At 46.6% G+C, this 20,143-nt stretch overlaps 1 protein-coding gene across 3 annotated transcripts in view; it reads left to right on the top strand.

Moving 5' to 3' along the window:
- The window catches only part of LOC144116099 (set1/Ash2 histone methyltransferase complex subunit ASH2-like), a 161,812-nt gene that overhangs the window by 78,719 nt on the left and 62,950 nt on the right, over positions 1-20,143 (top strand). For all 3 annotated transcript variants that reach the window (XM_077650777.1, XM_077650774.1, XM_077650776.1), the window contains 3 exons: positions 8,904-8,991; positions 14,727-14,941; positions 16,191-16,268. In XM_077650777.1, the coding sequence (XP_077506903.1) occupies positions 8,904-8,991; positions 14,727-14,941; positions 16,191-16,268 (381 nt within the window). The remainder of the gene's footprint in view (positions 1-8,903; positions 8,992-14,726; positions 14,942-16,190; positions 16,269-20,143) is intronic.

The following is a 20,143-nucleotide window of genomic DNA, read 5'->3' as shown; positions in this document are numbered from 1 at the left end:
ACAGAGCAAGCCATCTGATTGTTGCACTCTGTCAGAAGTAAGTTGTGTTCATGAGTTTAGCACTGGACACATTTCAAGGAAAAAGTCTCCATGGTGGCTCAGTGCTTACGATGCTCGGCTGCTGACCCGAAAGACGCGGGTTCGATCCTGGTGGTTGCATTTCGATGGAGGCGAAATGCTGTAGGTCCGCGTATTGTTTGGTGTTGGTGCACGTTAAAGATCTCCACGGGGTTGAAATCATCTGGAGCTCTTCACTACGGTGCCCCTTGTAGCCCGAGCCACTTTGGGATGTTAAACTCTATATAAGATTTTTAAAGGAAAACAAGAGTGGTTTTAGAGCACAGCTCTGAAGCACTTGTTCATGAGTTGAGCAATGTCCCGCTGTGTAATCGGCCGAGCGGATGAGCAGCACAGCGGAGGATGAAAGAGGAGCGCAGCGAAGGGTAAAAATGTGACGATAGCTAAGAGGGTGTGAGGACAAAAGCGGAGGAAGAGGGTATGGCGATGGCCCACTCAGAGATGGTGCCAGCGTGTGCGCGCCGTTATCTGTTCGCCTGAAGAGAGGAGAGGCGGCGGTGAACCGCCGTGTGCACTGCCCAAGCCAAAACCCAGAGCTGCCTCCGTTCGGCACTGCGTGTTCCGTATGCAGTCGCCTGCAGTTCAGATACAGCAGCAGCTGCACTCAAAAAATGCATTGCCAAGAAATGTTGTCGGCCAATTTTGTTACTCTTCTCCATCTAGGCAGAAAGTGTCTATACACACGTGAAGCAGGTCTGCAAGTTGAAGCAGCTGAAGTAAATTCTATTGATGAGGAGGAGGAGGCTTTCACTGAAACTACAATGACTTCAAATTGGGGTCACCAATTGCGAGACATAAAAATTTCACATTTTTATGTCTCGGCCGCAATTGCAAAGAGCCGCAAATCCATTTTTTTCCCCTCCTTTAACAACCGTGGAAGCCAGATCTAGTTCCACCGAGTTGGGGTTCACTGGTGAGAGCTTGGGCTCTGGCAGACTATCGTAGCAGCCAATAAAATGACAGGAGAAGCCACTAGCCAGGCAGCTTTGTGAAATGAGCCACGGAAGGTGTGGGTTCCACAGCACCGCATGGCTTCTTCTTGGCAGCGACTGTTTTCGGTATTCCTGAGCCCTTCCCATAGGTATGCACAGGTCTCTTCTTAGGGGGGGGGGGGGGTCCTGCTCTGCATCTCTCGCTCCATTGGCATTGCTTTTTATTTTGGCTTCTGGGTGAGGGCCTAAGTGAAATGAAGCATGTCATCTGCGTAGGCCCCTAAGATTGCAGCAAGCTTTTTTCTTATTTAGCTGTTGGCTATTCTTTTGACTTAATTCATAGTCATCACCATTGGAACCTGTTCTCAAGAGGAAAAGATGAATTGATCAACAATGAGTATGTGGAACTTGACTACAGTAGACTCGCAATAATTCAAATTAGGAGAATTCAAATTTTCGGTTCATTCATACAAATTTCAAAATTTTGGTTGGCTGGCTATATTTTCAATTCACTTTAAAGCCACATAATTAATTCTGTGGATTCTCTTAAATTCGCTTAATTCAAATTGTTCCAATGCTCCCGGCGCATGAAAAAGCGGCGGCAGAGGTCGGATACTTCAGGTTTACGGCACCACGTGAGCTGAAAATTCGGCCCCTCCACAGAGTTAACTCAGACACGGGGGGCCATGTCGATCGGGGTCGCCGTATAGTTTCGTTTTCTGAGCTTTGCTACGAGCCTACGGCGATATAGTCACCCATGAGGGAGCCAAGGCAAGCTGCTTCTGACAAAAAGCCCGGTGACAGCTCAAGAGCATATCGGGTGAGGTCTGAGAGCAGTTGCATCGGGTGTGAGGAGCTTGGTGTAGCTATGCAACACGGAAGCAATCACGCTATTTCTTGCTGTGTGGAAGGAAGCATTTTGGTTTGGTTTGGTTTTGTTTATGGGGTTTAACGTCCCAAAGCAACTCACTATGAGTTTTGCTGTAGTGGAGGGTTCCGGAAATTTCAACCACCTGGGGTTGGTTCTTTAAAGTGGACTGGCTGTCACAAAATTCGGCGCATGTTCGAAACAAACCGACGCTGCGCCTAAGCAATCGCGCCCGTGCTCGGTGAAGTAAAACAAAAAAACAGCGGGGAAGAACCCCCGGGAGCACACGGTGCTTTTCACTCAGCTCGCCGTCGGGGCGCCAAAGTAAACATAGACACACGCGGCGTCGATTCTTCTCGAATGTTGGAGAAGTTTTTGCTTGTTGTCGACGGAAAGGGGGTAACTTTTCGCGCCAAAGGATACCCTCCCCCCCCCTTTGTTCCAGCGCCGATGACAGCATGCCGCGAATGACCTAGATTGTTCTAGAAGGTGGTTTCCGCGCTCGACCAATGGGGTCGCGCGCCCAGCTCAAGAAGGAGTTTGTGCGGTTAAAGCTGCATGTATGTGCGCGCCTGCCTTGGCGCGAAGAACAAACAGACGCGGTCCGCGTCTATAAATGAGGGGCTGCAACCGCCGTCTGTTAGCCCGAGCTGCCGTTTAAGCTTCCGAGAAGCGCGCCCGCTCGACTCCCGGCAGGAAGCCACTCGTCCAGCGACGGACCAGCGAGGCAACGTGCGCCAACCTGTGGGACGGCCCCGTCGAGCTCCTCAGGTTGTCGGACTGCCGCAGTGCCCGGTGAACAAATTGTGTTTTGTTTATTTGTCTCTCTCTATTGTGACTTTGCATGAGTTGCATTGTATTTGTGAATCACTTTGTATGTGCTCGTACGAGTGATTGTAACTTCCTCTGTATCGTCTCTTAGCTGTATAAACTTTGTGCTTTGTGAACCTTTGGCTCTGACCCATTCTCTGGCTTGCGACCGGCGAAAGCTGGGCACCAAACGAACAACCCCCTTGTCACTTCGTAGCTGGTCTCCGGCTGAGCTTGCCACGCTGAGTCGAGGGCATCTTCTTTGTGACCGAGACCGCTACCCCCACACGCTCTAAGGGTGTCTGAGAACGCACGCAAAAGTGCGCGAAGTGGCGACACTTGCACAGCGTAGGAGTTAAGGAGATAGGTCGCAAGTTGGCAAGGTCCGTCGGAGGCTTCCTGGTTTCGGGATAGGAATCACGACAGAGGATTTCCAGCTCTCGGGCACTACGCCATCCAACCATACTTTGTTTATGGTGTCAAGTAGTTGAGGGAGTGCAGCGCTACTCAGGTTCTTGTACACCTCGTACTGAATATTGTCCGGGCCTGGCGCTGTTTTCCGTTTTGCATCATTTATTGCAGCCAGCAACTCAGGGCTTAGAGAATGGACACGCAATTCCATCTACGTCGACATCAGACGGCATTTGATATACATGCGCTGGGATGCCTGCCATATTTAAACTAGCGGATGAAGAAGGCACAGTGTCGTATTTTGGGAATGAATGAATAAATGAAAAACCTTATTGGTTCCTTTAGGAAGTAGTAGCGGTAGAGGACGAAGTCTTCGTCTTGAAGCTTGGGTCCTCCTTGGCCGTGGGTGGACCCTTAGTCCAGGGCTCCACTGAGTCGGGCCACCTCGCTTGCGTGTGCTATGAGGGTCCTTTGGACCCCTAGCTCGCAGCTGGTGAGCCGGCTCTCCCATTGCTCCGCACTTGGTGTTTTGTGTTTGTGGAATGCTTGATTTCTTCCGCACTCCCATGTGACATGATATAGTGTTGGTTTTGCTCCGCACCACGGACAGTTGGCACTATACTGTGTGGGGAACATCTTGTTTAATATGTGTAAGTTTGGGAAGGAGCCTGTTTGCAGTCTTCTCCATCCTGTGGCTTCCTCCTTGGATAATGCTTTATGTGGTGGGGGGTATTGGAATCTTAGCCCCTTATATAGGTTTAATAATTCCGAATAGCTGTTCCCGCAATTAATCTGGGGGGGCCCCTCCGGGGTTAATGACGTTCCTGCTCGGCTGGTCATTCCTCGAGCTAGGTTGTCTGCCCCTTCGTTGCCCCTGATCCCTGCGTGACTCGGTATCCAGATTATGTTGTGTATTGATCGTCCCTCAGGGAGCAGAGCTCTACTGAGGATCTTGAGTGCCGTGCTGCTAATTCTGCCTCTAGTATAGTTCCGGCACGCCTCTTGTGAATCCGTTAAGATGTTAAGGGATCTCCCTGTCCTATATCCTTCATTCGCTGCTAGGGCGACAGCAATCTCCTCTGCCTCCGTTATGTTAGATACTTCGGCTGTGAGGCTTGTGATGTGTTCTCCGTGGTAATTTACAACTACTGCTACCGCGCTATTTTTGTGTGTTTGGGGGTATAGGGAGGCATCAGTGTAGACTGTGTTGTCCCGATGCCCCATGTTCCTCTCATAAAATTCTGCCCTAACCTGTCTCCTGTTAACATGGAGGTTTCGATCCATGTTTCGGGGGATAGGTTGTATGCATAGCTTCTTTCTTAGCGAGTCTGGTATTGCGGCCCTGCTATTTTGTGGCTTTTCTATTTCCCGACCTAGCTTTGTCAGGAGCGCCCTTCCTGTTGTTGTGTTACTGAGCCTTCGCGCTTGTGCCTTGAGCTGGCATTCTCTTAATTCTTCGAAGGTGTTGCTGATTCCGAGTTGCATGAGCTTGTCGTTGGATGTACTTCTTGGGAGATGAAGAGCTGTTTTGTATGCATTCCGGAGTATTGTCTCCGCTTGCTCCTTCTCTGCTTTGATAGTCACATGGTACGGTAATGAATATGTTACCCGGCTGACCACTAGGCTGTTGACTAGCCTGAGTGTGTCCTACTCCTTCATGCCATACCTCTTGTGCGCTACTCTGCTGATCATCCGGCCTACTTGTCCTGCCGCTTTGCTTAGCAGGCTGAGTGTATGACTGCACTTCCGGCTTCCTTGCAGCCACATGCCGAGGATTCTGATCATCTTTTGTTCCGGGATGTTCTGGCCCTCTAGTTTTATTTCGAGTGGAGCATCCGTAGGGTGCCTACCCACTCTGAGGAGCTCAGATTTTTCCGTGGAGCATTTAAGTCCTCTTTGTTTTGTGTATTCTTCAATGCAGGTGGCAGCCTCTTGTAGCGCCTCCTGCTTCTCCCCCAGTGAGCCTTGGGTGGTCCAGATGGTGATATCGTCTGCGTACATTGCATGACTAATCCCCTGGACTTGGCTGAGTTTCTTGGCGAGGTTGACCATCGCTATGTTAAAGAGTATTGGCGAGATTACTGAGCCTTGCGGAGTGCCCTTGCATGGCGTTTGAAAGGTGTCACTCCGCAGGCCTCCTAGGCCTACCGTCGCTGTTCTGTCCGTGAGGAAGCTTCTAACGTAGTCATGGACCTTCTTCCCGCAGTTGGTGGTGTTAAGTCCTTCCATTATGGCGGCATGGGATACGTTGTCAAACTTTCGCGCTGCTTCTTTGGCGAAATCATCTGGCGACAAGTTAGCCGCGAAGCATGCGGTTGCCGCTGCGTCAGTCTAACGGCGACCGCGTTCGATTGTACGGAATGTTCGCCAGAGAGAGACATTTGAGGATTTTGCAGAAAATTGTTCACACCAAGCATACCACTGCCGCCGAGAGAGGTCGCGTTCATATTTGCTTGCCTTAGCAGTGAGATAGTGCAATCGCAAACGTGCCTGCGACGAATTGCTCGGTATTTGTAGGCTGTATTGGCGATTAGCAATGTTCCAGGGTTCGTTGACCGGTATCGGGCAGTGTCCAGAATCTGGTGGTCGTTGGGTCAATTATCCATAAGGATAAAGAGTAATAAACATCGTATAAAATTGCTAGTTTTAAAATGCCAAGGAACAGATTGTGTTCACAGACATCCTAGATTTTTTGGTATCACCAGTGTCTTAGGGACGGTTTACCAAAGTCAGTTAACATTCAAGCTATGCCGCAGTGTTCACACCAAAACTAAAACTGGATGGGAATGCCTTTCGTTCAACATCGCACAAGACTTCATTAAAGGAACTCATAGAAAATGCTGAAAACAACTCGGATCAAGCCTCTGTGTGTGCTGGAAAATCTGAAGCATGATTTTTTTTATGCTCTACCATGCTATTTATTATAATTTACTATTTGTTCTCGGGTCTCCTGCATTAAAATCATTTATAACATGCTGTGCTGTATAATTTGTGCCTGCAAGAGTTTTTGCAAGGCAAAGGTTATATCAGATGTTATTACCCACATGGCAAGAAGAGTTTCCAATTAACAGCTGATGAACTTTCTCATTTTGCAGTTAAACAGTAAAGCTGCCTATGTGAAGAGTTAGTTCTGCTTTTGGCTGCGGTCTGCTTTCTGTTTTGTCTTTATGCCTGACTTTGTTTATGTTGTGGTGCCTGTAGCAAAGTTGTGCAGCAGGCTTTGATGCTCTGTTTTGACTTGGGGTTTTGATTAAGAGAAACACAAGGCAAGCTAATCTTCTGCCCAGCTGCTTCAGTTATTATTTACCTACCTTACCTTGAACACTTCGCATACAATGCACAAGTTTTATATGTCCATATTTCTCTATGTATGCATCAAGAGCTGAGGTGCCAGCCATTGGGACATCTGTCCGTACATTGGCTGGTGTTTCTTCTTCGACCAGGCTCCAAGCACTAAGTACACGACAGCAAAATGGCTACAGGCTCTTGATGGGAAGCCATAAAGCCATTCAAGAGATGCCATAAAACAATGCATTTATTTTAGTACTTCTTTTTCATGTACATAAAGCAGCAACCAGCATTGGGAAATCAAGCACAGGAATTCTTAACATTCAAAGCTGCGAGTTATATGTAAATGGCATGTTATGTCCCGCACCACCATATGCAGGCTGTGAAATGCTTTGTGTCATTAATTTTGTGTGTGAGTGAGGTTTTTGTGCACATAGCAAAGCCTCAGTAAATGGGTGCACCTCTCTCAGTGATGGAATAGCTGCTATGTCACTTGCCTATCCATGCCCTTGAAGCACATTATATAGTAGAGGGTTTTCAGCCACAAAGTCTAGGCGCATGCTCGGTGCAATTTGTGCTGGAAAAAAAGAATACAGTAGTGCTGAAAATGCAACACATTTGTCATGCAGTTGCATTTTTGCATTACAGACGAACTGAAATTTAATTGCTTGAGACATTTGTTATGCATGCGAGCTAGTGCAGTAATTATTCCATAAGCCATATAGCAAATATTAGACAAAAGCAGTTGAGCTGACAAGAACATAACAGACAGTAAAACAGATTGTGCACCTTTGCTAAGGTTGTGAAGCATTGTTAAGTACAAATTTTTGGAAGGAGCTCAACGTGCTGCATGTACCAATTTTATTGCAACTAAAACGTTGTCAACCTTGCTTGCAGGCAACGACTGCTCCGGTGCTATCGCGTGGCAGGAAATCCTTGCAGCTCTGATGCAGTGCACATTAAGCTTTGTAGACTAGAAAATCATAAAATGCTGCAAATTGTATGGTGCCACGTCTAGAAGCGATACATGGACAATGAGGGACGCCGTAGTGAAGGGCTCCGGAGTAGTTTAGACGGGTTCTATCGCACGGCACGCGGGCACGCCTTTCGCGCTCCGCCGCGTCTCGGATTGAACCTGCGGGTCCTCCGACTCAGTAGCCGAGTGCCCTAACCACTAGGCGACCGCGGCTGGTGTAGAAAAAGTACCTGAAGCCCTCCGAGGATTTGTATGATGCAAGCTCATCGCCGTCGCAGCCACTCAGTTGTTGGTAGTCCATATATATTCAGCACCTGGTAGCGCGAAACCTCTCGGAAATATGTTCCCTAGCATATGCAGTGTTCTGCGTTTTTATCGTGAAGACTTTCAAAAATTTTCCCGCCTCAACCGCTGGCTCATTTGCGGTGGAACTGCACACAGAGCTTGCGTATTAAGGTAACTTTTGTATCGTAGCAAGTTTGACAACGGTACTTACTTAGTTGAGCCGTGCATGATGCGGAAACGTAATAGTCTAGGTAGAGATTGACGAACCAAAACCCGCAGGCGACTTTTTTTTCGCTGAAGTGCGGCTATGGAAACCGTCACTACAAGGCCGCCGAGGTGAGCATTGCAAACAATATTCTTTGAAAGGTAAAGCCTCGTTAAATCAGCAGACGACCAGGCCTGCACTCGACCATTCGTTTTGGAAGCAGGCAGCACTTGAACTGCTGGAACTGGCGCTGCACGCTCGCGGCACCGCCACAGCACCGGCGCGGAAATTTACGAAACTGGTGCAGGGAGTGCAGGGGAATCGAATGGACCTTTTGGTTCAAAAAGGGGCCATGAAGAATAATTCGTCGTCTTTGTCGTCATTGAATAAATAATAGCTTAATTCTAAATACACAGCTGTTCTTTACAGCATTTTACTAAGCATATGAAATCATGCCGTTTCTAAATCCTGGCGGCAGCGGTCTGGCGGCAGCCGCCCGTTTTCGGCTGCTTGTGGTGCTGCAAGCAACCCGCTCAAAATCCGCAGCGCAAGTTCGGTCCAACTGAAAACGAGGATTTCACAAGCGGACAAGCACTGGCACCCTGCAAATTTCGCTTCTCCCCCTTGCTATAGCTAACATCAAAAGGTAAACACACCGTGATGTTATCGCTGCGCAGCATCTTGACGCACTGCCAAGAAATGCGTTGTGGACCGTGGCGGTGCAAAACGGAGGGAAGCGTTAACGACTGACACTTTTTTTTTTTCGAATTCTTAGGCAAAAATCGGGGGTGGGTTCATTATGCGAATGGGTTCGTTACGCGAGTAAATGTGGTACATATACCCTAATGCAAATGGTTTTTGTCAGTTTTTTCAAGGCCATTCGATAATTCGAACATCGGATAATTCAAACTTCTTTTCCGGTCCCGTGAAGTTCGAATTAACGAGCTTTTACTGTATTGTATTCTGGCCATTTGATTGATTGCCAATCTGTTCTTTAGCCTTTGTCGTGATTCCTTATTAACAGTAGCCCTTGACCTTTGCTTCTTTTAGGCTCAACTACTGCTGGAAAAAGTAGAGGCACCAAGAGGAAACTTATGGGGGAAAATCAGACCGCAACCTCAGGAAAGAAAAATAAAAGGTACATTTACCATCTGACTTTGCTATGCTTAAATCTGCACACTCTGTAACAGAATTTTGAAGTATTATTCACGTGCATGTATTATGTTGGTAAACAGGCTGACGAAATATTGCCCGTGTTTCTGTGCAGTATAGATTTCAGTCATCAGTTCCAGCAGTGGCTGCATAGGGAAGTGCCTTTAGTGAAATTCAACCAAGCATGTCTCTGGGGACAGGGATATAACTTTGTGTTTTTTTTTCCTGGTGTGGCTCATATCCGAGTAACGGATGGCACTGCTGCACCTTAAATTACTGGCACCACCCTGCTGGAAACATAGGGCTAAAAGTGTTGGCTGCTTGTTGAGTAAAGGTATTCCACAAAGGTAAGCACAGCTGTGCATTACTAATAGATACGTGGTGTCATGTGACCGGCGGCATGGAGGGACAGGTGTCATTGCTCGAAGAGGTAAGCCAGGAATCATGAAAATTTGGCTACTTGAATCAGTGTACCTTACCATGTATTGCCGCGTATGTCTACATTTTTTTTTTATAAAGACAACCATCCGAAACGGGTGGGATCGCAGAGCTAACCTGTATACAGAGCTGGTACATCATTTTATGATGTGCGACGCCATCTTTGGAAGGTGTCATTTTACAATGAATGGGTATGGGCCTCGCGAAGCTCTCATGGGGATAATGCATTAAAAGCCTCGATTATGCGACGGAAAAACATCCATGCCCCGCTTCGTACGACGGCCGGCGTGAACCGTCCGGAATGAGAGACGCCGGCAGAGCACTTTGTTGGGAGACGTGACGTCAACCAGGTTGGTCCCTTATCGGAATCAAGATGGAGATGTGCACGCAGTGATGCGATCGAGAGCACAACGGCTTGTAATGATGGTTCTGCCGAAACACGGACTCTGACTTCGCGTGTGCAACCCGTGGCTGTTGGTGCGAGCTTGCTTGGCCCATTTTTTCGCGTGCTTCGCTGACGAAGGCATTGGGGAAATCAATTTTTTTTTTCATACCAGCATGAAGTTATTGTACAGGCTGTAGCAAAATCGGCCGTTTCTATGACCATCGGTGGCTAGTTTCAAAGTGCTTTCCGCTGGGGCTTCAGTGCAAAGCACGTTAGGCATAGAGACACCGAGCGAGCCAGGGCGAGTAGTGCACTGTCACCCGGTGTGCCGCACATATCTGCAGAAAGTGTGCCGCTAGCGATAATCGAGTTTTATTTTTTCCATTGTGGTGCGAATTGTTACTTCGCAGCACCAGGCAACAGTGTCTGTACTGACAGCAGTTCTAGAAGTCTGAATAGAAAGAAAGACGTGTCGCTGGCATGGCCGTACTGCGCACCGCAAAGCATCTCAATTATACAACGGAAAAATATGCACGCCCCGCTTCATACGACGGCTGACGTGAACTGTCCGGAATGTGAGACGCTGGCAGAGCACTTTATTGGCAAACATGTCTACCAAGTTGGTTTCGAATCAGTACCAAGAAGGACGTGTGCGCACAATGATGTGATCGAGAGCACGGCGGCTTGTAATGATGGTTCTGCCAACAGCCCGTACTCGGACTGCACACGTGTGACCCGCAGGTGGCTCGCATTGCTTGTTTTTTTGCGCGTTTTGCTGACAAAGATGCTAGGGAAATCAACTGTACGTTCATACCAGCATTAACTTATTGTAGAGGTGTTAACAGGATTTTGACATTAGGCTAGTTTGAAAACACTTTCCGCTCCAACTTCAGTGCAGAGCACATTAGGCATAGCAACATGGAGCGAGCCAGGAGCAAGTGGCGTGCTGTCACCCGGCGGGCTGCACAATGCTGCATAAAGTGCGCCACCGGTGCATTTGTGACACATGCGAGCATGTTTTTTTTTCTTTATGATGCAGATTCCTAGTGCAGACACAGTTGCCGCGGAGTGACAGTGGTTCTTGAGAAAGCCTGAACAGGAAGACATGTCGCTGGCCTGTGGTCATACTGCATGCCACAAAACGTCTTTGAAGAGTCTGAGCAGCCATATTTCTGGCACTTCATCCAAATGATTGCTTTCAAGGCGCATGTGCTATTTAAACATGCAGGTATAGGAGCGCTTGTAAGTCTCACCGAAAGCCACCTCTTCGATGCCGAAAAGTCTGGCTGCGCACCGTATCACAACTATTTCTCGCAGAACGAAAATGGTCACTTTTGTAATGCAGAGAGAAAAGAACTTTAATTTTGGAAAGCCAGAGTAGCGGACTCGTTTATTACACGAATGTATCACATGTGTGAGATTTTCAATTATACGACGGTTTTGTGCGGTCCCCTGAATGTCGTATAATTGAGCTACTACGGTACTTCATCGCACAAAAGATGGCAGAGTACATATGTATTTTGCCTACCATGCCTTTTGCTGTAGGCGCATATCAAAGAGGAGGATTGGCACTGTGTGCACCAAGTTCGAGGAAAACAGTGTATAGTTGGGTACAACTCAAGAACGCAGCTGCAAATGCTTCTTCAGAGGTTGTCCAGTCAGTGGTGTTAAACATTTTTCATGAGTTCGTGGCTAATCTGATTAATCTGTAGTTAATCTCTTTGCACTTTCCAGCCCTCTGTGATTCCCACTGCAAGGGGATTAACCCTGATGTCATGACAGTCAGTTAGTGCCATTGGCTGGAGGGCCTCCTTGGAGAGGCATTTGCAGCTATGTTCTTGAGTTGCCTGATTGTACACAGTTTCAGCGGAGCCACTGTGGCCGCAAGCAGTACGCTCACAATGCTGGTGCCTGTTCCCTGCAGGATGCATGGAGCTCCATTAGTAAAGAATGAAAAGTTTGTGTGCAGATCAGCTCCACTAACAAAAATTTGAACCGCACACCATTCACCTGGTTCGCTCGTGCTGACGATCCCTTTCCTTGTTGAGTGGCAGATAGCGTGAGAGCATAGAGAAAGAATAAGGGAGGACACTCCCCAGAGACCCCCGCGGCCCAATCGATTCTAGTGCACCTAGCGGTTGATGAGAGCACCTGGCCTACAGTTCCTGTTTCGGCTTTAGTAGCACTAATTTAAGGTTGCTTGCATGCCGCTCTAATTGATTTTAAGGCACCTAGGGTTGGTGAAGCAACTGGCCCACACTTCCTGTTTTGGTTTCACTGGAGTGAGTTTTGAATTGCGTGTGCATTACCCACGTTTGGCTGTGTCCGGAGGTGTACAGAATGTCACGTTTAATCCCCTCTGCGAATTTCGTTGTATCGAAATTATTTCAGTGTAGATTTTTCAGAAAAGTTTACCTATAATACAGGCAGGTATGGATTCACAAATCAACAAGCACTCTTTCTATCTGGTGCACTTCTGTTCAGAGCAAGTGGTCATTCAGCATGCAATATTTCATAGAGACGGAGTGTGGAGGAAACTGTTTATTCCAGAGCAAGATAAAGAATGAGCACACAAAGGCTAGACACAAACGAAGATAAGCATGGTACTGAAAGGCTTGATACAAAGATAACTGCTTTCCTTAATACAAGCAAATCTGAAAATATTAACACAGAGAACACAAAGCAGGTAGTCAACACATTGCTAGTGCTTACAGAGGGAAAAAAAAAAAGTTGGACACCCTCAAATGGTAATGCTTTGCAGCTGGTGCACAAAGTGAAAAATCAACAGTGCTCCAACAGTGGCAGGCCATTTTCCTCCCTTATGCACCACCTTATCACAAGTCTAGAGTATTATGTGGCTTGTCAATCATCGTCAGCGGTCAAAATGTCATGAAAGCGGAAGGAACTGTAGTCCTCACTCCTCCGAAAACTCCTCTCAGGATTTGAAATAGGCACCACAACGCACCTGCGCAAGAATACAGCGTGCAGTGCATTTCACCATGAGCAGAACAATATATCTGCAATTGTCAGAGTAGTAAATAGGCCCAAACTTTCATGAATACTGAAGACTTTAGCCTGAACCCCCATGCCCCTCCCTTTCCCACCCCCTTACTTTTGTAAACAAACCGCCCACACGGGCACCGCGCGTCTTACACCGTATGTGAACAGCTCACTGCGATGTAAAAACACAACAATAGCCTGCGCTGACTTTTTATGTCAGTCTTTTCAAGCAGCATTGTTGTAAAAACTGTCTCACCTGTTGTCCAACACGTGAAAAGTCGTTTGATGCAATGCAGCAACACTGACACAACCGATGACCACAGTCACATGCTGACAGTGCAGACGACTGCTGGTCTGGCCTCCGGCAGTCGTCTTCGCTGCTGGGAAAAGAGCTCCGGAACATTTTTCAATAAATTGCATCTTCATATTTGTGTTAAAACAGTGGCATTGAAGCATAGAATAATTATTTAGTAACAACAAGGTTGCAAGAAGCAACGTCATGACTACGCAAGCGTCTGGCATTCTCATCAAACGCCAGAGGACGCAAGTGTGAAACAAAAATTATCCATTATTTTGTCACTGCACAGACAAACAGCAGTCGCCTGCCACGATGTTGGTTGTGGCGTTAGGGTGCTGATCCCAATGTCCCAATGGAATCTAATGGAATCCCAGCTGTGGCGACTGCATTCGGATGTTCAGAAGAGTCAGTTTCCAATGGCTACGACTGATGGCCAAGACTGCTTTTCTTTTATATGAGGTGGGTGCTTTGGGCTCCCTCGCTTGCCAAACCCCGCACATAACGGCGTCATGTGATTTGTGGCAGGGACCATAAAAGCTGCTGCCACACTCCCGTTATCAATGTGATCGCAAAATGTCTCTTGATGGTTACGACTTCTAGTAATGGGAGTTTATGGTGACCATGTTAGCTAGGCCACTTCATATACACTTTTTTTCATTTTGGCTTCCGTTCTGCGCAGTCTTTGAGTTTTCACGCAAATACTGGATATAATTAAAACCTGCATGTAATGAAAAATTGCGGAGTTTTCTCTATTTCGTAATATTCACTTTTAACTGTACCTCACAGGTTCCAAACTTGGAAGATAGTGTGATGGGTGCAGTAATTTGGAGATGAGAAATGGCACAAGGTTTATAAGTACACAAGTAAACAATAATATACATTTTGGACTGCAAGCAGTTACTGTATTTACAACATTGTAAGTTAGCTCGAATGTAATTAATTCATACCCCCCCCCCCCCCCCCCCCCCCCTATATCCCATCAGGAAAGAAAAAAGGGTGTGCTCGTGGACACATTCCAAAATGAAAATGTATTAGTCACTGGACTACTCGTCCACATTTGCACCATCATCCTCACTAGCGCTGCCGTCATCATCGCTGCTGTGGTCCCGCAGCATGTCATTCTAATGTTGTTGTGCAGTGAAATCCAACACTTTGCAAACAACCGCACTATGACATTGCGTGGAACAGCTGAAAATTTTGCCTCGCTGCAGCCACGACATTTGCCTGTGTCACCCATTCCGAGACGTCGAATTTCCGGCCCCGTCACGCATTTGTTCATTTCTTCTGCGTAAAGAATGACAGCCATCTTGAATGCAGCCGTGAACGAGTGCCAGACGCTTAACCGAACCCGGAGCACCAATGACAATTGACGAAGCACTACATTAAAAACTGGTAAAACTTGGCCGGCAGTCATCAAATGCATCAAACATAGTGAAAGAGAAACTATGCGCACTGTCTGCTCTTCCATCAGGTGTAAGCGCCGTCTGCTCTTCCATCAGCTAACAACACTCCCCAAAAGCGCGAAGCACTGCCATTTCAAGTGGTAAGGAGTTCTTTGTGAGTAAAAAAAAAAATAAAGCATAAACTCTGTGTGTTTCAGTGACTTGGTGATGCCCAAGCTACCACCAAATGGCTACCCCCTCGACCATCCGTATAACAAAGATGGCTACCGGTACATTCTTGCGGAGCCTGACCCTCACGCACCTTTCCGCCAGGAGTTTGATGAAAGCACCGACTGTGCGGGGAAGCCCATTCCGTCCTGGCTGTATCGCAAGCTGCAGCCGTCGTCCGTACTTTTAGCAATGCACGACCGAGGTGAGCAGCCTTCCACGTGGCATGCTCTGAAAATTTTCATGTTTAGTTTCGCATGCTTACTGCAGAGGGGTGTGCTACCAAGTTGAGAACGAATTCAAGTAGTCGCAAAAGACAAATATGGATAGAGTACACTTGGCAGAAGAGTATTGGCGTAGTGTGCCAATATGAGTCTATGCGACAGTGGTTGAAAGGAAATAAAGTATAGCATGGCCTGCATTCTTCTCTCCTCGTTACTGGATTTGCACGGATTTGATGGAAGCCATTTCGATAGTGTTTCTCTCACAGCTTTACCCTGCCTCGGTTGCCATGGCAGGGATGTGAGCTTAATTCCTTCACTTTTAGGGGACAGTAATGCCACTTGGACTTGTAAGTTCGCTGCTGCAGGTAGTCATCTTTGTCCGAGGGAATTCAGTTAGAAAGTACGTCCCGGCCGAATGTGAGGGGGCGTTAAATATTTGACCAGTTAAATATTTGAAGTTCTGCTTGCAAATTAGTAACAACCTGTGAAGAAGTGAGCCTGTATGGCTTCCAGGCTATTAATGAGGACTTGTGCTCACATGATGGTGGCATATTTAAGAATTGGCCATCCATTGGTCATGTACTTTAACATTTTGTGGAGGCTGCTTGAAATTTATCCTAATGAAGTTTAGAATGTGGCCTGCTTTCAAGGTCTGAAGAAAAAGTAACTATATTCATTTATTCATGTTGCCTCCTAGGATCGGAGCATTATATGAGGAAGGGGAGAAATACGCCAAAGCATTACAATAATCTGACTGCATGGATAGGGTCATGCTTTCGGTTAAAGCGGGCATAGCAGCACCTGGAAGCACTTGTGGATGGAGCCACTTTTGAAACCAACAGGGAAATGATTCAATGTATTGTTAATTCGATATATATAAAAATGGCAACAGATAAGCCTATATGTAACCTAGACTAATCGGCCCAGCCAGTCTATATCCTGCATGTGGCTCACTGCAGAAGAACATTGTGTGCTATTTTAGGATTACTGAGGTGTTTGTAATGCTTGAAGCCTCGAATGGCTCGGGTATTAAAAGTGCAGAGCAAGCTGCACATTGCTGTCATTTCCTTACATTCCTCATAAGTTACTTTGTAGAGTAGCATTTTGTAAAATAAAATTATGCGCTTCAGATTTCAATTGCAGAAGTGAAGTTGCCTGAACTCCTGATGTTTACCAGTAGCATGAGTGCCTGTTGCCCATGGTGCATGAAATGTTTTTTTTTTTCTCCAGCACCACAGTTGAAGCTCTCGGATGACAGGCTCAGCGTGACAGGAGAGAAGGGCTACTGCATGGTCAGGGCAACACATGGTCAGTTCACTGTTTGTTTCCTGGTGTTTTTGCTAGATTGACACAGCGTTGAAGAACACCTGGTGTACACGACAGCAAGAACAGATTTCTGGGCAGAAGAGGTTTATGCTGTTTCTAAGCAGTCTGGAGTGTCGCCGTTTTGTGCGTGGGTAGTAAGGAAGCAAATGGTAGAAATCTTGGCAGCAAGTGTTAGAGCAGGCTGAGTGACATCATCAAGCATGGATGATTGGCAGGCCCAAAGGCATTTGTGGGCCAATCATAGAGAAATTAAAACGGATGGTATGGTATTCTACAAGTAGGGCCCCTTTTGTTCGGACAGCCAAAAACAATTCAAAGCGAAATGTTCGTGCAGTTGACTAGTTGACTTCTGTTGCCCATGAAGCTTGGCTACGAAAGTAATCAGACTGTCTTTAAAGGTTCGCTTAAGCTCGAGCTGCCCATTCTGTCGTAGCTACCGTAGTTAGCGTACATACCATACGACAGTGGTAAAACCTCTCTATTGGCAGTAGTAAGCCTTGCTGGCTAGAATTAGTAGCTGCAGTTTCCAATGCCCAGGGAGCCACCATTGTGGAGGACATACTTGGAATCAGTGTACATTTTTCGGTTGTACCCAGTTCATGCCAATTATAAGAAAAAATTGTGCAAGGACACAGGAAATGAGTTTCAACATTTTTAATTTGAGGTTTTAAATCTTTTAAAACTCTGGAGTTGATAATTGGGCACAATCTTTTTTTTATTTATAAATATGTAGGGTAGAAGTCGAGATTTTTTTTTTTTTAACTATTCCCTGTCTCTTGGTGTCTAATACCCCTGTCACACGGGCACTCTAAAGGCACTTTGAACTAATGCTCCTTTACGCTCCCAAAGGAGCACTACTTCAAGGGAGTTCGTCCGTGCTACACGGTCGCGGAACGACCTTCGCAAGAAGTTGTTAGCGCCCTCATCGGCGAAAAGCGTTATCAAAATTGCAAACCTCTCTGCACATGTAAATACAGAAATGTCACATTTTTTTTAGTAAATTAGTTTTATAACCGTATTATGTTAAAGCAACGTAATTTTGACTGCAATAATGACATGATTTTTCAAGTACAGAGCATAACATCTCTGGCCACACTGAGCCCAGCTCGCTCAATCTGGAACGAGAGTACGGCGTGGTGAGACTGCCACAAAACAAATGATCTTATATTTTAAAACACCACTAATCTTATGAAGTGAGTTTATAAAATGAAAATTGAACGTTTCTTTTCTCAATTTATTTATTCTGTTAACTCGCTGGGAGAGAGAGTACTCCCTTGAAGCCTCAAAGGACGAACTCGAGCTGCCTTGTTTCGAAGCTCCTTTGCGCTAGGTGTCCTTTGGCGCGTCCGTGTGGCAGCGCGCGTTCGTCCTTAGAGTAATGGAGCATTAGTTCAAAGTACCTTTACAGTGTCCGTGTGACAGGGGTATTAGGTTATTTCTACAGTGAAAAGAATTAGCCAAGGACACCTGCTTTAGTCTAGAAAAATAATTTTCTTTTGCAGATGAGTGATAAAAGCTCCATTACAGCAAATAAATGTTAGGTACTATCTATGAAGTTTGGTTTGTTGTTTTCTTTACAGTAGACTTTTGCACTTTCTTTGTTGCCTTTCTAGCATTTCTTTTCCCATTCTGGACTTATCATTTTGCATGTACAGTAAAACATTCTTAAAATGTACCCGATTAAACATTACTTTTGTGTTAAGAGTAGTAAAGTAAAATCCCCGACTCGGCTCCCATTGAACATAATACATTTTGTAGCCACAGAAACCGCACTAGCTTATCGTGTATGTATCAGATAACACGTATTGTTTCCACTTTTGGTCATGTGCGAGCACGAGGAAATTACGACAGTTTATTGTCCCCAATGGCAGCCTGGCAGAGACAACGATGGCAAGTCATACGGCCAATGGCAAATTGTAGCTAAGTGTAGCCAAGTGGAGCCACAATGGCGATGACAAGCTTTATTCCTGGAGTTTCTTCGCAAACAAGAACTAACGTGCAGTGGCCCTTCAGCAGAGTGCGTCATGAGTTTGGCGTCCGTGACTTGCCGAAGCTGGGGCAGAAACACTGGGTGCTCAGCATGAGAGAAGTTGAAGATCGCTCGTGCGGTCGAATGTGGTACAAAAAAATCTCCACTGGCACACAAGAGAGATCCTCCCCTTAGGGAATCAAAGGGCATAACACACAATATACCGTATACTGCCGCATAGAAGACAGCCTTTTTTACAAAAGCAATCATTCGAAATTGGGGGGTAAATGTACACGCGGTGCTAGCCTATACACAGGGTCTAGCATAGTTTTGCCTGAGCCATGGGTAGTATGCACCCAGTGCCGATGCCCATTTTCGGCAGCATACGTGGAGCTCCATGTTAAAAAAAACAGTCATTAATTCGTTTGTAAATTGGTTCCATTAAAACAAAATAAATCGGAATTGCGCGCCGTTTACCCGGCTTTCCAATGGTCGCTTTACAGGACGAACAGTTGCAGAGCAAACTTCTGGTAAGCTCTGGCGCATGCAAGAATCTGAAACTACTGACTCGTTAGCTTGCGCACCGAATCCAAAACTACCGAAGAGTTTGCTCTTCGGTTTCCCTCTGGTCACTGGGCCACACAGGAGGGCATTGTTTTATCTCCTTTTATTTCCATTCGCTTCTGACTGCCGGCTTTGAGATTGTATCTTTGTGCGTTTATTGATTTTACCTGTGCATGCCCTCGTCGTGCGATCTTGTGGGGAGCTCTATAACATTGGGCGGGGCAGGAGGTAGAGGGTAATGCGTCAGCTTTATTTACAGTACATATAGGCACGTTATGACCCTTGTAGAGTTTCTTTAGGACATGTTCACAATTTGCACACCCCCTTCTTGAAGTCTTAACTTTAAAAAAAAGTGCAAGTTATGCGAGTAAATATGGCAAATAGGTGATCTTATGTCATTTTGGTTAAGCCATATTACCGTTTAGCACATACTTTTTCTGAGCTCTGGCCATCTACGGTTAAACGAGGTTTTAGTGTAGCCTAACTGTGGGCACAATTTCTCAGCATCACAGCTTCCACTTGGCTTGCCTGTAAGAGCAGTAATGTACCGTATTTACGTGCATAATTTGCGCACTTTTTGTTCAGAAATTAGGGCTCCAAGAAGGGGGTGCGCAAATTACGCGGGGATTTCGCGAGCACGACTTCAAAACTCTACAAAGGTCATAACGCGCAATATAGGTATAGTGTATGTTGCTGCGTATACGTCAGCACACGGACCCGCACCCCACGCTGGCCGCCCCTCGAAAAAAGTTCACTCTAAATGAAAAGCCGCGCATCCCCCCGGGGCCACTGCGGGATGGCATGAAGGTGCATGCATGAAGCTGAATAAGACGCTAAAACAGCGTCATCGCTTGCGGCCCAGCCAATTGTCCGGTAGTTCCGGATTCCGTAAGTTTGCTTTTGCAACTTCGTCCGGGATAGCAAGCGCGAATCAATAAATAAATTATCACACCTCACAATTGTTTACCAGTACCGCGCGGGCATTGACCAAATTGCTTGTCGGCGCCTTTTCACGGCGCGGAGCTGCGATGCCAGCCAGAATAACCACGTGCGCACAAGTTTGCCGACACAGCTATTGTCGTCCATGGGCAAACTTGTGCGCACGCCGTTATTCTCACTGGCTTCGCCGCTCCGCACCGTGATAAGGCGCTGACAAGCAGTTTGAAACTTGCCGTATAGTTGTGATATCCCATCGCAAGACACGACCGAACAACCAAACACAAGCAGTCAGAGCGACCAAAAAAAGCGTAGCCGTCAGTCGAGTCACATGCATCAGCCAAACAAACAGCGGTGTTGGCTCTTCTATCAGCTGCCGATCCTCCTC

This window comes from Amblyomma americanum, chromosome 1 (genome assembly GCF_052857255.1).
Source record: "Amblyomma americanum isolate KBUSLIRL-KWMA chromosome 1, ASM5285725v1, whole genome shotgun sequence".
NCBI classification, from domain to species: domain Eukaryota; kingdom Metazoa; phylum Arthropoda; class Arachnida; order Ixodida; family Ixodidae; genus Amblyomma; species Amblyomma americanum.
Note: the sequence above shows the minus strand (reverse complement) of the source record. Positions and strands in the feature narration are given on the sequence as shown.